The following is a 16,055-nucleotide window of genomic DNA, read 5'->3' as shown; positions in this document are numbered from 1 at the left end:
GTGTCATTTGATTATTATAAGTGTTATACCACCTGTATTTTGTTGAACAAACACTTACAAGGTATGCTGGTGGTGCAACAAATATGACCGTTTTAAATGGTCTCATTTAATAGATTTTCCTCATATGCATATTAAGATTTCTATGACAACAATGTGCATTTTTTACTGCTGGATGAATTGAACATGTTAATGTGAATATATACATACTTTTTTCCCTCTTTGTTGTAGTTTTACAAAAAAGAAAGATATTAAGAACAATAGCCAGTGAAGTCGGTAAAGTTATCCAAACTGTTTCTGCTGTTCTTACGCTATATGTTTTACTGTTGGTAAAGCAACAATTTTTTGGGACCACAATAATATTAAGACTGATTATTATGACTATTTAAACGTCAAAATGCTCATTTAAACAGCCACAGACATATTTCAGCAGTTGTGTGCAACAAAAAACGTGCTGATTTGTTGATTTGTGACAGGTAATGCTTAAATTATAAACATCATATCTGTATCAAATTCAAAGCTCTGATGTTTGCTTACAAAGCGACTTCTGGCTTTGCTCCTTCTTATCTGCTCTCACTTCTGCAGATCTATGTGCCCAACAGAAACTTGCGTTCTGTGAATGAACGTCGCCTCGTGGTTCCATCCCAAAGAGGGAAGAAATCACTTTCCCGAACTCTTGCATTCAATCTGCCCAGTTGGTGGAATGAACTCCCTAACTGCATCAGAACGGCAGAGTCACTCGCTGTCTTCAAGAAATGACTAAAAACTCATCCATTTAGTCTCCACTTTCCTTCCTAATCTGCAATTGCCTCTCTGGCTCCAACGCTAACTGTACTACAAAATAATAATAATAATAATAATAATAATAATAATAATAATAATTACTAATGTTTTGCTTCTGACACTTTACACATCTGAAACTTGCCTGCAGCACTTATTCATTGTTGCTCTTATAGTTGTGTAAATTGCTTCCTTGTGCTCATTTGTAAGTCGCTTTGGATAAAAGCGTCTGCTAAATGACTAAATGTAGATGAAGTCCTTCGATGCACCAATTACGTCACTTTTTTCTTGTGCTTGAATGTTAAGGCAGCCCTCCTGTACATTGTCAGTCACTGAAATGGCCCCCCGCCAATTTAAATTTGAGACTTCTGATCTACACCCATCGTAACTGCCATCGAGAATGCAGAAAGCCTAGAGGTAAAACAGTTTAGAATACGGGTTTAATTGCAACATTAAAAGATGCTTTAATTAATATTAGTCATTTCAAATAAAATAATTAAACGTGTGTGTGTGTGTGTGTGTGTATCTGTGATTGGCTTTCACACACTTTTAACTCCGCTGTTGCCTTTCAGTCTCAAGACCTTTGAAGAAAATGGAAAAATCTTATCCTATTGATTAAAAATTTGTGTGTGAATCTTCTCTGAAACCTTTGGCAAATGTCCAACACAATCTCATGGCAATTCGTAACTTTTTCATTTAGTGGCTAATTTGTACAAATTTGTACAATCTAATTTGTACATTTTACTACGATCTGCTCATCCCTCAATGACGGTTGCGTTTAGGGGTGGGGTTAGGTGCCACGCGTCCTTTTTAAAATCGTACAATTTCGTACGACTTATTTTCAAGAATTAGCCACTAAACTGGCAAAACGTAAAATACTTACGTTTTCTCGAGAGATCAGGCTGAAATGTCACATAATCTATTTCTGAGAAACAGTGTCAAGGCTGTATGACCATAAAAATGACAAAAATATACAATTTATTGCAGTAAATGACAGATGAAATATCAAGATTTCGGGATACAGCACTAAATGTACAATTATAATATGGTACATACTGAAATTAACTATTTTATCAACACCACGTCTTACTATGTTAAGCAATAAATAAATAAATATCAGAGGTTAGCTACCTAAACACTGATTTCACCATCTCTGGGTTTACTTTTGGTACAGAAACCCTCGATTCTCATATCATTTGTTTAATACTAGGGATGTAACGGTATCAGAATTTCACGATACGGTAATACCTCGGTATGAATGTCACGGTACGGTATTTATTGAATCTTTTACAGGAACAACAAAACTAATGAAAATACCCCAAAAAGTGCCAAAAGTGTCAATGACATACAAATTAGCCATCTATCTGTAAGCTTTGAAACAGGAACTTCAATTTTTAAATTTTAATAACAAAAAATTATTAAACCATGTAAAAAAAAAAAATAAAGTTTCAATTTAGTATTGTTGAAAACTCATCACATTCAACATTTAATCACTCACTCACTTAGATAGAGATGGGTTTTAAGGAAAATTATCATATAACTATAATCTGGTAAAAGCTGGTATCTCTGGGCATTTACAATGTCCCCTGCAACAGAAAAAAACCCTCTCATTGGGACTGAAGTTTCTGGGACAGACATATGACTTGGCCCAGGTTGACAGCAGTGGGTAACGTTGTGCATTGTCTTTCCCCCACTTGAGAGGACAAGCCATGAGTGAGATAGAGGTTTCTTTGCAGTACAAGTCAATGTCTGCATCAATCTGAACAGTGTGCTGTGTTTCTGCAGTCCCCATGACTGTTTTTAGTCGTATTCCCCAACTTGCAGGCAAGTGCACACATAGGGCTCAACCTGTGCAGTGCACATGCCCTTTTTAGTCTTGGATAGAAAGTGCCCTTCCAAAATGATCAAAAGTGGCCCCGCGACGCCACACACCCTCCGTCCCGCCCGACGCGACAACACCGCTATACAGTACACGCGCGGCATCAACAACAACACCCCCAACCGAAATGCTTCCACACATCCGATTTAAAACCCGCTTTAGGTTCGATCATTTCCAGCTCTTTTTCATCCCCGCTACTAGCGGCACACTCCATTTCCGCATTACTGGATCTGTAGCGACAACAGACCGCAAAGGATGATGGCCACGCCTGGGCTGATGGGAATTGTAGTTTTCGCTACCTCCCGTTCGCTTCATTCGCCTGAGCAAATTTTCTCAGAAGACCTATAGTTTTACCGAGTCATGCGACTACGGTAACATCGAAAAAAATTGCTATTGCGGTATGACGGTATTTACAATACCGTTACATCCCTATTTAATACATTTCTTTCATATCATTAGATATGTATTAGGGCTCTTAATGCATTAACATGTGTGCTAAATCTGAAAATATTAATGCGTTAATATATCTTCCACGCCAATTAATTAAAAGGATTGACCCACAGCTTCTTTCCATCATTGCAGTTGAATTGTGTGAAGGATAATATAATAATATATGATCGATCAAGGAGCAGCACAGTGGCACAGCAAGAAGATCGCTGGTTTGAGTCCCGGCTGGAGCAGCTGGCATTTCTGTGTGAAGTTTGCATGTTCTCCCCGTGTTTGCTTGGGTTTCCTCTGGGGTACTCCGGTTTCCCCCACAGTCCATAGACATGCACAACGGATGAATTGGATTAACTAAATTGGCCATAGTATATGAGTGTGTAAAACATATGCTGGAATAGTTGGTGGTTCATTCCACTGTGGCGACCCCTGATAAATAAGGGACTGAGCTAAAGCAAAATGAATGAATGAATAAATGATGGACCAAGACATGACGTGTATCAAATGTTAAGATATTTGTTTGATAAAACTGTGCTCTGTTTTCAATAGCTTGTTATCTTCGAAAGCTGTTTGTTTTGTTAATATTTTAAGCAAAAGACAAACAATAAGTTAGAGTTAAACAATCAAAACATTTCTTTTTCACAGCCATCTTTGCTCATGTTTACCAAAGGTGCCAGTTTAGTAGACTACAAATCTAATTTCTCATCTCAGCACACTTGGTCCCTAAACAATGACAAGTAGTTCTGCTGTTTTGCTGAATGCAGTGTGAAAGACTGACGTGAAGATCTGTGTTTGCAAAGGCAGATTTCCATGATCCGTTTCTCCAAGGTGGATGAGAACAAAGTCATTCTGGGGCTGGAGCCTTTGACCCTACATTCAGTCCGAAAAACTTCTTCTTACCTGGGATGGCGGACTTCTCTGCAGAAGTGTCTCCGCTGTCACTGTAGCGGCTACTCAACATGTTTATCACATTCACAATGATGAACGAAGCAAAGAACAGAGTGAGGACAATCCAAAGCACGCGATTTCGCCGGAAGAATTTGGGAAATATTCGGTCAAGAACCTCTAATGCCTCCTCAAACCTGCTGAAACAACAGACAAAAGTCACAATTTGAGGATGGATTATTTGATAATGATTTGACAGACATGCAAGTTGAAGTCAGAGTTACCTATTAGTCTTCCTGTCTTTATCAGCGTTTGCTCTTGCTTCCTCATCACACTCCTTCTGCTTCTCTTCCTCCTCCTTTAGCTCCTGCAGTTCTTTACATTTCTTCAGTCCTTCTAGGTATCTGCAGTGAAGGTCATTTCTGTTTAATATACAGTACTATAGATTTGGAATCACTAAACTATATATGCATGGCTCAGCACACTGTGTCGTTTAAGTGCTTAATTCACAGTGCTAGGCAGGCTACTTGACAAATGTAGTGAGCTAAGCTGTTAGCTACTCTACTTAAAATGTAGCTTAACTACATTAAAGCTACCCCCTGGGTAACGTAGCAAGCTAGGCTAAAAGCTACATGCCAAAAGTAGCTTAGCTACATCAAAGCTATTTTTACAACTGTCATTTTTAAATCGCAGCAACTTAAATCCAAGTCAATCATATCTTAGTGATCAATAAAGCTGTCAATGAAACATATGAGGCATAATAGTTCAGTTCAGCTATTTACTGTAAATGATATGCTGTACTAAACAGAAACTAATTCTAATATATAACAGCTAACAAACAAAACAAAACAAAACCAAACATAAAATTCGATAAAACAAGGTGTTACACATTTAAAATACTATAGTCATTTATAATAAAGGAAAATATTTTTTATAAATTATCATTCATTTGCGGGTATTTGGGAGTCTCTGTGCACTTGCGGGATACTCCTAGTCATAGCAACTGGATGAATGCAAAGGAGGATTAAGCAAAATTGTTTCTACTCTATAATTAATGTTCTCAACTCACAGCAATAAAACTTTACAATGAGTGCATCAGTTTGTATTCTATAGTTTATTATTATCATTTTTAATTTTCCATATCTGCAATTCCTGTATTTTGGCATTTTTTTTGCAGTCCACTTGGAATCCAACATGGAAATCAATGTTTTCTTTATTGGCATTGATTGTTTTGAAATTTAAATGTCATTAACATGCCTGTGTTTTAATTTCATTTGTAAATATGGCTGTCAAGCCAGGATCTTGATGGTTTATTGTGGGTATGTTGTTTACATGAAGAAATCTGTGTTACAAGTTAAACAAAAATTCTATTAAACAATTATATTTTGAATTTTAATTCTAATGAACAATTATATTTTGAATTTAAATAGTTTTTGTCTTGCGTTTACATTAATTTTACATTTGAATAGCCAAAATGACAAGTTTCAGTATTTTAAATGCGATTAATCGCGATCAATTTTTAAAAAAAGGTGCGATTAATTAGTTAAATTTTTTTAATCGATTGACAGCACTAATATATATATATATATATATATATATATATATATATATATATATATATATATATATATATATATATATATATATATATATATATAGCAGTATATATATAGCAGTATATATATATATATATATATATATATATATATATATATATATATATATATATATATATATATATATATATATATATATATATATATATATATATATATACTGTATATGTATATATATATATATATATATAGCAGTATACCACACTTGTGTTAAGACTAAAATGATCATTTTTGCTCGGGAAAATGTTTTTTTTTGTCTTAATGTTAGTTTTTGTCTTATATACAAATTAAAAATCCTTAAAAATAGACAATGAACTTGCTAGGGTGGAAATCCGGATATTACAGTTAAAAATGTAACACTGATTAAATTTTGTAGTTTAATCAAATGAACTTTTTAAGTTGTGTCAACTAACATCAAACTCTGTATGAAAAATATTTGAAACCTGATGAACTTGAGGTACGAAAAATATTTGTTGTAATGCATTTTGTAATATATTTTTTTACAGAGTGGTCTTAAAAACACAGTCTTGTTTATTGATTGAATGATTGATTAATTAATGAACAATATGCATTTTGAAAGAACTAAAAAATGGCAAAACTCCATTACAAAACATTCATTTTTGACATTTGTTTTTTACTGTGTACAATATGAAACATTTTGAATCCCATATTTTTTAACAACTAAAAAATAACTAAATAAAAAATTAGTATTGAGTAATCATTATACTATAATCTAATTACTAATTACTATAACTAATTACTTCATGTAATCATTCTACTATGTTAGTAATTTACATCAATTAAAAATGACAAAATATTAAGTTAAACTTTGCATAACATAGCATAAATTTTGTTTAGTTGATGAAATAACTAAATATTTAAACTAACTAAATATACACAAAACATGTATTGGTCATTTTTACCCCCAGACATAATACATTTACTGACCTTTTTAAAAAAAAAAAATATTACTTTGTGCATATGAAAACATATTTAAAATGCACCATGAGTTTTTTACAACCCCATTATACATCACATTATTTTTCAACAACTAATCAGAAAATTAGGTAACTGGTCCCTAATATTTTTCAAGTATGGTTATATAGTTTGCAAAACAAGTGATAAAAATGCCACCACTTGCTGAGAATGTTTTGCAATTATGCAACTGTGTGATCTCTATCTAATCATCTGAACTGCTATTGTTTTGTGAGCGGGGGGTCACACAGATTGAGTGTAGTGCCAAGGGTGTTACCCTTTATTATACGCTTCTTCTTCAATCTTGGCTTTGATCTCTTCTGTAACCTTCTCTGGACTGCACACAACTTTGGTTGGCGTTGCTTCACTTTCCTGTTCCGTCAGAGGGTTTCCACTGCTTTGTTTCACATAGGAAAGAAGAGACAGGGATGGAGCAATAAAAGAAACTGCCATTACGCAGATATGTGTGATCTATCAAAACCATCTCTCTGTGTTTATTAACCATCCATGGGTAGTAACAACAATAACCTTCGGCCTAATGGAGAGACTTGAATACCAGGGAAAGAAACATGGTGCACATGGTGAAACTTGAAATGTTTAAACATGTCCTTCTGGAGGTCTTGTAACCCATTAACTGTCGCCCCAACTTTCTGATATCAATATGACATGATCAACTTAAAGAGAACTGAGAACATGGCTACTGAACTCGTTTGTATGGGTTTATTTTTTATCTAAAAAAAACAAACAAACCTTCATTCACTGCTATTGTATGAATCCCCAAGGACCGTGGATTCATCTAGGAATCTTATACTGAAGAAAAAAAGTCACCTACATCTTCCAGGGCTCAACAATAAGGACTGCCCGATGGCCCGGGGCTATCGTGAGAGATGCTCGGGACAGAAGACAGAATGATTACTGGCCCGATCGGACCAGTGCTGCCTTGTCACTAAATTTTAATTCCCCTGCGACTATTTGTCAGATGCATGCAAATACAGTCTTAGAATCGCGAAGCAATTTGTGCTTTCAGTCTTTGAATGCTACCTTTTCTGTTATGTCATTAACACCATATTGATTTTTGGTTCCTCTTTTCTGATTGGATGTTGTGAGCACATTATTTTTTCCCTAACCTGGTAAAAACCAGTACAGGGAAAAGACGACAACATGACGGCCACATCAAATTATGAGGCTTAAAGAAAACATCTGTTTCTAACATTGTGGAAACACCATGAAAAAAAAAAACGAAGTGATGTTTTGCATAGTTTGCGGCCCTTTTAAGTCAGCTACCTTTTGTTTTGCAATGAAATACCTGCACATTTTCCATACTGCTATATTTTACTGCTAAATATTTTAATTCTTAAAAAAATATTAAAGTTCTAGATTAAAATACACTATTTTTGACACATTATTTAAAATATGTGGCTAAGAAATAGCTATCATTTATTCAAAAAAATTTTTTGGTGCAGGGCTAGTGAAAATTTTGGCAGGGCAAGTGAAAAACTGAAAGTAAAAAAATGTCCAATCGGGCCAGTGAAAATATCTTTAGCATTGAACCCTGTCTTCAAATCAGGCTCATTCTGATTACGTACCCCTATTTCCATTTCTGGAGAGTGCCAAATATGTCCAAGGAGCTACGTCTTTGTGAATCCACTAAAGGCCGCTGTGTATGCTTTTTGAGATCTAAAAATTCTCTCACGAGTGCCATTCGCGTCTGCTGCTCTCACGTAAATCCACCAGAGGCCGCTGTCGACCGACCGACCCACCACTTTCCCTAGACCCAACCAATAGTGTTTTCAAAAGCATCGATTGACACCATAGCGCTCACACCATTCCCTAAATCCAACCAACAGTGTTTTCAATAACCATCCAGAAATAGAGAAGCTCTTGTGGCAGCCTGATTTTTACCATGTTTTCAGATTTTACCACATTCTTAGACTGTTATTTACTTATTATTTTTTTTTTTTATTAACTCCAATCTGCACCCAAGTCCGCCAATGTATGAAGTGACCCACTGTACAAACTGGTAACAGTGGAAAAGCTATCCATACGGAGGTAATCAGCTGGTAGCATGAAAGGAAACGCTGTCATAGTGTTCCTTTTAGAGACGTAATGAAGCCGTATTTTCATCTGGCTACATAATTTGCGATCTCCAGAAATGTATATAGGCTGCGTTTTAAGAGTGAGCCTATGTTGTACGTTTTGGATAACATAACAGCGCATAACTTTAGCTTTATTTAACCGTTTGAACTCATTTCATTTTTGGGTGAACTATCCCTTTAAATCAGAGATGCCAAAACTAGTGCCCAGTGTAACCTCAATTTTAAATTTAGAATGTAATCTTACTTTCATCTGTTTGTTTTATTGTTAAGCTACCAAACATGACCACCAGGTGACATTTATTATCCATTGATGATCATGCAAGAGCGCCCCCTATGTTTCGAGGAATATGAACTGTATTTGATCATGCTTTTGACAAAATTTTTAAAGTAGATATAGCATTATAAAGTAATATGTGAAATTTTGGTGATATTTGATTTGGATTATAAGGTGTTCACATGCTGGCTTAGAGTGTTATTGTCTGCATTTGAGTTCAATCCTGGTGTTTGGATGTGACAGTATGGTGACGCGCTCTCTGCCTTTTCCTATTAAAGTACACTCTGACCCTGGTGACTGGTTTTCGTCAAATGTTTCTGTTCAAGTGTTTAGATTTAATGACAAAATGGGATGTAAAACTGACTGCAGTTGAGATTTTTGTAGGTTATTTTAAGCACACTGAAAAAACCTTGAAGGTTGTGTGAGTTATAACCGTTAAAAAAGCCATGACTCGCTGTACACTCATACAGCAAAAAATAAAGTTGCTTTATTGGCATCATTGGTTCCTTCGAATTCTGTGCAACCATTCCACTGCTTAAAAGCATTTAATTTTGCCATAAGAAGGCACATATTCACAATAAACAAAGGTGTATTTTGATGACGCCGGGATTAAGTGTGGAATCATTGAAGTTCATTACAACTCACATCTTTTCGTTACATCCTACAGGACTCCTGCGGAAATCATGTTCACATGGTCTGTGTTATGTTTTTATATAGTTAACACCACTGCTACAATCGCCTCTTTGCAAGAAGGTCGCTGGTTGAGCCTCAGCTGGGTCAGTTGGCATTTCTGTGTGGAGTTTGCATGTTCTCCCCGTGTTCAAATGATTTGCCTCCGGGTCCCCCACAAGTCCAAAAACTTTTGGTATAGACCTTTTATTTTGTTGCATGGAGGGCGCCACAGGGACCGGCGCGTTCCGCTAGGCTGCTTAGAACTTCTGTTATGAATTGTCATCAGCTAACTGGTTGTCAATACTGTTTTCAGTGGCTTACGGAGTGTTTTTGTGATACAAAACTTTGATTTAGAAAGAAAGACGTGTGTTAAAACCGTCAGATGCTGTTAAAGTGTGAGAGAAAAACGCTCTCCTGATTCAGTGTCTGCTGTCAGATGCTGAAATATAGCGTCAGTGTTCCCAACCTGTCAGCTGTTATAATGTACTCCGTGGCTCTTCAATGCAAACACACACATGTGCTGGAAAAGTTGGCGGTTCATTCCGCTGTGGCGACCCCAGATTAATAAAGGGACTAAGCCGAAAAGAAAATTAATGAATGAATTAATTTACATAGTTAATTAATTAATAAATTTTAATTTGGCCCTTATTTATCAGGGGTTGCCACAGCGGAATGAACCGTCAACTGTTTTGGTAAAATAAGGTGCCGGATCAGATTTCAGAGGTGCTGGATCCTGGCCCAAATAGGGCCCTGCTTATTGGACTGTGGGGGAACCCGGAGCACCCACAGGAAAACCCACACCAAAATACGGAGAACATGCAAACTCCACATAGAAATGACAACTGAGCCAGCTGGGAATCGAACCAGCGAACTTTTTGCTCTGAGGCGACAGTGCTAACCCCTGAGCCACCGTGCCACCCTAATCAGTGGCGTAGCGCGAAATGCGGGAGCCCCCCTGAAGGGATCACTGACGGGGGCCCATTAAGGAGGGGGGTGGGCGAAGCAACAACGTGGGGAAGCGATCTCAAACTGAGGAGTGATCACAAACCGAGAGCGGCGAGAACGTCAAAGTAGCAGGAAGTCAATCATTTTCAATGAGAACCGGCGGCAACAAACAGCGAGGCGCAACTTCTCCGGTGTGGGCGTCGAGGAGAGTTGAAATCAAGTCAACTTATACCGAGTTCAGACTGCATGATTTTCAAAGTAGTCGTGTCACAGATGTTTTCACACTGCATGACTATCTGGGCTAGCGTTTTGTCGCTGCTTTGTTTACACTGCAAGATGGATCGGCGACAGGGACATTCACATTGCATGACTTTACTAAAAGAAGAATCGCCGACAACTTCGTCCAAACTACGTCTCACAGCCAAAAACATGTAGTATATCTTTTGTTATTAACTACATAATGAGAAAGAAGCCTTTAATGGGGTAAAACATATACATGTTTGCTCACCTGGGTTTAAAGGGAATTAGCCATTTCTCCTTAATGTTGATAATAAACTAATTTCTTTCTGTATGAAACGTCAAACAGACACGGTTGCTCCTGAGTCCTGTCAAACCTCCACTAGTTTTTCCTCCATTTCGTGGGTCCAAAAAAACCGAAAAAGAGCGCTTTTAACTTCTCCCCCAGCCTCCCGCTGGCCTGCAGCAGGTATACACACACGCACACACAAGTGAAAGCTGCTCTCTCATTGGCTGTAGGCGATCGCTGATGTTATTTTCAGTCAAAACTCAATTCACACAGCATGATCTGAATCGCCGACAGTTCCAGATATTTAGCATTCCAAATATCTCACAGGCATCAGCGACTCATCGGCAAATCCCTCAGATTGCGTCTTTGAAAGTTCATACTGTGTGATTGTCACTAACGTGCACGAGCAGCGATTTGCCTGTGATTTCAGGCATTTGTCTGCGATTTCTCAAAACCTGTCGGCGAGCCAAAATCGGGGCAAACATCACGCAGTCTGAACTAGGCATTAATGGTAATGAGCTATGACGCGGTTCGGCAGCAAGCAATCAGAATGAAGAAGTCCACCGCTTGAGAGGAGTTCAGAGAACACAGACCTGTGAACTTTGGTTCCGACCACAGTTCCCAAGGGTTTGATTATTGTGGTTGCCGGATTTTCAATTATTGAAAAAATTATTGTCACTGGCCCTAATTTACAATAATTACATTATTTTTCTTTCCAAATAAATTCATTCAGAATACAGTATAATTACCCTTAGGTCTTCATATCACAATATATGTCAGAAAAAATTGCTACAGTATATCATCTTTTTCAATATCATTAAATCAGATTTTGTTTCCAGTTTAATAACAATGTGGCTGCACAAAGACAGGCGGGGACTTACGGTTTGTCAGGCACATCTTGTTGTGTTGGATCTGAGGAGCTGCCGTTTTTAATGGTGTTCGCCTCACACTAAAACAACAGCAGAACACAATCATGTAAAAGATCTTGAAGCTTTCACTTTGATAAATAGTCGTGGCGGCCTTCAGTGGTCAACATGATAAAATGGTATGCTTGAAGCGTGTAGATAAAGCATCATTAGTTACATGTGTCTGCTGACAAGGCAGTGTGTTTGAGACTCACCACCACAGGAAGAGCACCGGGTGTGATGTTGGGGCCAGCGGCTGGCGTCTGCCCGGGGATGTTCAGGAGATTAAACTTGGGAACTACAGCCACACTGACTCTCCGTCTTGGCAAAGCCTTAATAAAGAAAAAACAAACAAACAAAAAAACACAAAATCTGAAACACAATATATTTTTTAATTCATCAGAATAATGTTTACACCATGGAGAAAAAAGTAAAAAGAATATATATATATATATAGTATAAATATACAATGGTGTGTAATACTATAAAGTTTCCGGTTTCCATAAAGTTTTGAATAAAATATTGTAAAATTTTTACCATGTTTTTAATGGTAAAGCTCTGGTAACCACAGCTGCTGTTCTTTTATTGTAAATTTTATGTAATTTCAACAGTAAATAACTGTAAAATTTAACAGTAAAAAATCATAACCAGGTCAACAGTATGCTTTCAAAATGTATATGATGTGTGGTGTTAGTATTTTAAAACACTGGTGTGTAATACTATAAATTAATGAAATACGGTAGTTTACTGTAAAATTGAGAAAAAATGTTTACGGTTCATATTTTTATTTGTAAAGTTCTGGCAACCACAGCTGCCTTTTTTCTCCAGTAAATTTTATGGATTTTTTTAAACTGTACATAAACTGTTTAAAATGACTGTAATATTAACAGCAAACACTGTAAAAATGTGTAACTTTGTTAACAGTATGTTTCCTTACTTATGTTTCCTTTCTTTTCCTTCCTTAGTACTCTTAAACACTGTGTATAATATTCTAAATTTACCAAATATGGTAGTTACCCATACAATTTATAGAAACACTGTACAGTTTCTGCTATATTTTTAATTTTAAAGTTCTGGTAACCACAGCTGGCATTTTTACTGTAAATTTTATGGAATTTCAACGGTAAATAACTAAAAATGTTACAGTAAAACTCTGCAACCTGGTCAACAGTATGTCACCTTAATACTGTGCATATGATGGTTAGTGTTGGTACTTTAAAACACTGGTGTGTAATACTATAAATTAATGAAATACGGTAATTTACTGTAAAATTGAGAAAAAATGTTTACAGTTTATATTTTTAATTGTAAAGTTCTGGCAACCACAGCTGCCTTTTTCCCCCAGTAAATTTTATGGATTTTTTAAACAGTGTACATAAACTGTTTAAAATGACTGTAATATTAACAGTAAACACTGTAAAACTGTGTACCTTAGTACTCTTAAACCTTAGTACTCTTAAACAATGCGTATAATATTCTAAATTTACCAAATGTGGTGGTTACCCATACAATTTATAGAAACACTGTACAGTTTCTGCTATATTTTAATGCTAAAGTTCTGGTAACCACAGCTGGCATTTTTACTGTAAATTTTATGTTATTTCAATAGTAAATAACTGTAAAAATGTTAAAGTAAAACTCTGCAACCTGGTCAACAGTATGTCACCTTAATACTGTGCATATGATGGTTAGTGTTGGTTCTTTAAAACACTGGGGTGTAATACTATAAATTAATGATATACGATAGTTTACTGTATAACTGAGAAAAAGATTTTACGGTTCATACCATTTTTTTAATGGTAAAGTTCTGGCAACCACAGCTGCCCTTTTCCCCCTGTAAATTTTATGGATATTTAAATAAAATGACTAATATTAATGATAAAAACTGTAAAAATGCTACAGTAAAAATTCGCAACCTGGTCAACAGCAGGTTAATATATATGATGTGTAGTGTTAGTACTCTAAAACAGTGGTGTGTAATACTATAAATTAATGAAATACGATAGTTTACTGTAAAATTTAGAATTTTTTTGTACCATAATTTACCATATATTTAATAGTGAAGTTCTGTCAACTACAGCTGCCAAATTTTCCCTGTTAATGTTATGATTTTTTTAACAGTGTACATAAACTGTAAAAAAAAATTACTGTAATATTAACAGTAAATATAAATAAAAAAATTATAAAAATATATTTTAAGAGCATTGGTAAGCAATAGCCACGGACTTTCAAAGTAGAAAAACATTATGGAAGTCAATGGCTCCTCAATTCCTACATTTCTAAAACAGTGTACATCTGTACACTGTAAAATTTACATCTGTACAACTGTAAAAATTACGGTAATGGTAAACAACTGTTTAAAATGCTACAGTAAAAATCCACAACCTGGTCAACAGTATGTTTCCTTAATATATATGATGGGCAGTGTTAGTCTCAAACACTAATGTGTAATACTGTTAATTAATAAATACGGTAGTTTACAGAAATTTAGAAAATTATTTGACAGTTTTTACCATATTTTTAATGGCACCATTCTAGTAAACATAAATAAAAATAAATAAATTTGATAGGTTTTTAAGTGTAAATAAACTGTAAAAAAATGACTGTAATAATAACAGTATAAAACTGTAAAAAAAAATGTTAGAGTAACTTTGTTAACAGAATGTTTCCTTAATATATATAATAGTTAGTGTTCTCTAAAACACTGGTGTGTAATTATATAAATTACTGAAATACATGGTATAGAAACATAAATAGTTTACTGTAAAATTTAGAAAAATGTTTACAGTTTTTACCATATTTTTAATGGTAAAGTTCTGGTAACTACTGTTGCCCTTTTTTTTTTAACTGTAACGTTAATTTCAGCGATAAAGAATTGTAAAAATGCTCGAGTAAAAATCTGAAACCAGGTCAACAGTATGTTTCCTCAATCTCACCGTAACAATATGTTTCCTCAAGTTTACTGTAAATTGATACTAAAAAGTTTACGGTTTATCCCATATTTTTACTGCTAAATTTCCTGCAACGACAGAGACCTTTTTTACCCACATAAATGTCATGGATATTTTTAACAGTTTACATAAACTGTAAAAAAATGTAATATTAATGGTAAAATAATATAAAATAATACAGTAAAAATCTGTAACTTTGTTAAAAGTATGTTTCCTATTTATATACGATGGGTAGTGTTAGTACTCTTAAACACTGGTGTGCAATACTATAAATTAATGAAATACGGTAGTTTACTGTAAAATTTTGAAAATTCTTTAATTGTTTCTACCGTATTTTAATTCTAAAGTTCTGGTAACCACAGCTGCCTTCTTATTTTTACAGTAAATTTGTAAAAAACAGTACATAATGTATGTGCAGTGTAAATGTGTACATAACCTATAATATAAGGTTTTTCCTGGGATATTGGCCTACCTTTCCCATTTGCATAGACATGGATCTTGATGAGCGTGGAACACCTTCATCTGAAATAAAAAATGAACATAAACATGCACACATTAGGGAGGAGGGAATCTTTTGAAGCACTCGATGATGGCTTGAAAACATGTTTCTTTTACCTCCAGTGTCCATTGAGCCCCCATAGCAGCGGTTGGAGTTTTGGTTGGCGAGCTTCTTAAACTCCATCAGCTCCGCGTGATCCTTCTCATACGTCCGTTTCAGATTCTCCACATACTGCATCATCACCTCCGTGGCCTTGTTCATTCTCTTTTCCTGTCAAAGCGTTACCATACAAATCAGCATATGCGGAACTCAATGTGTAAAGTGCATCTCCATTTCAAAAATAATGAAATGAAAATGATTAACATGTATGTATTACCTTCTACTAAAAAACCTGTAACGCTAATCAGGTCACATGACACAGCAACTTTTCCATGTGCACTGTCATATAAGCAACGTTAGCATTAGTCTCTAAGTATTTTAGGCTAATAATTTTAGGCTTGCCTTCAACCGGCTGTGAATGTACTGAAGGACAACCATGTGATTGGATGACTCAATTTTAACGTCTATACCGAATAATTGAACAGATTTACCTAATAAAGTGGCCGTTAAATGTA

General features: G+C 35.4%; 1 protein-coding gene across 9 annotated transcripts in view; it reads right to left on the bottom strand.

Annotated features, from left to right (window-relative positions):
• mrvi1 (murine retrovirus integration site 1 homolog) overlaps positions 1 to 16,055 on the bottom strand; it is a 128,500-nt gene that overhangs the window by 8,736 nt on the left and 103,709 nt on the right. For 3 of the 9 annotated variants that reach the window (XM_073907507.1, XM_073907509.1, XM_021478032.3), the window contains 7 exons: positions 15,558 to 15,711; positions 15,415 to 15,464; positions 12,207 to 12,323; positions 11,968 to 12,035; positions 6,851 to 6,967; positions 4,267 to 4,386; positions 3,502 to 4,182 (listed from right to left, as the gene is read on the bottom strand). In XM_073907507.1, coding sequence (XP_073763608.1) covers positions 3,942 to 4,182; positions 4,267 to 4,386; positions 6,851 to 6,967; positions 11,968 to 12,035; positions 12,207 to 12,323; positions 15,415 to 15,464; positions 15,558 to 15,711 — 867 coding nt within the window. In that variant the 3' untranslated portion in view covers positions 3,502 to 3,941. Of the gene's footprint in view, positions 1 to 3,501; positions 4,183 to 4,266; positions 4,387 to 6,850; positions 6,971 to 11,967; positions 12,036 to 12,206; positions 12,324 to 15,414; positions 15,465 to 15,557; positions 15,712 to 16,055 lie in introns of those variants that run through there. The other 6 variants (XM_002662998.8, XM_021478031.3, XM_073907508.1 and 3 more) reach the window with 4 other exon arrangements.

Source organism: Danio rerio, chromosome 7 (genome assembly GCF_049306965.1).
Source record: "Danio rerio strain Tuebingen ecotype United States chromosome 7, GRCz12tu, whole genome shotgun sequence".
Lineage (NCBI taxonomy): Eukaryota > Metazoa > Chordata > Actinopteri > Cypriniformes > Danionidae > Danio > Danio rerio.
Note: the sequence above shows the minus strand (reverse complement) of the source record. Positions and strands in the feature narration are given on the sequence as shown.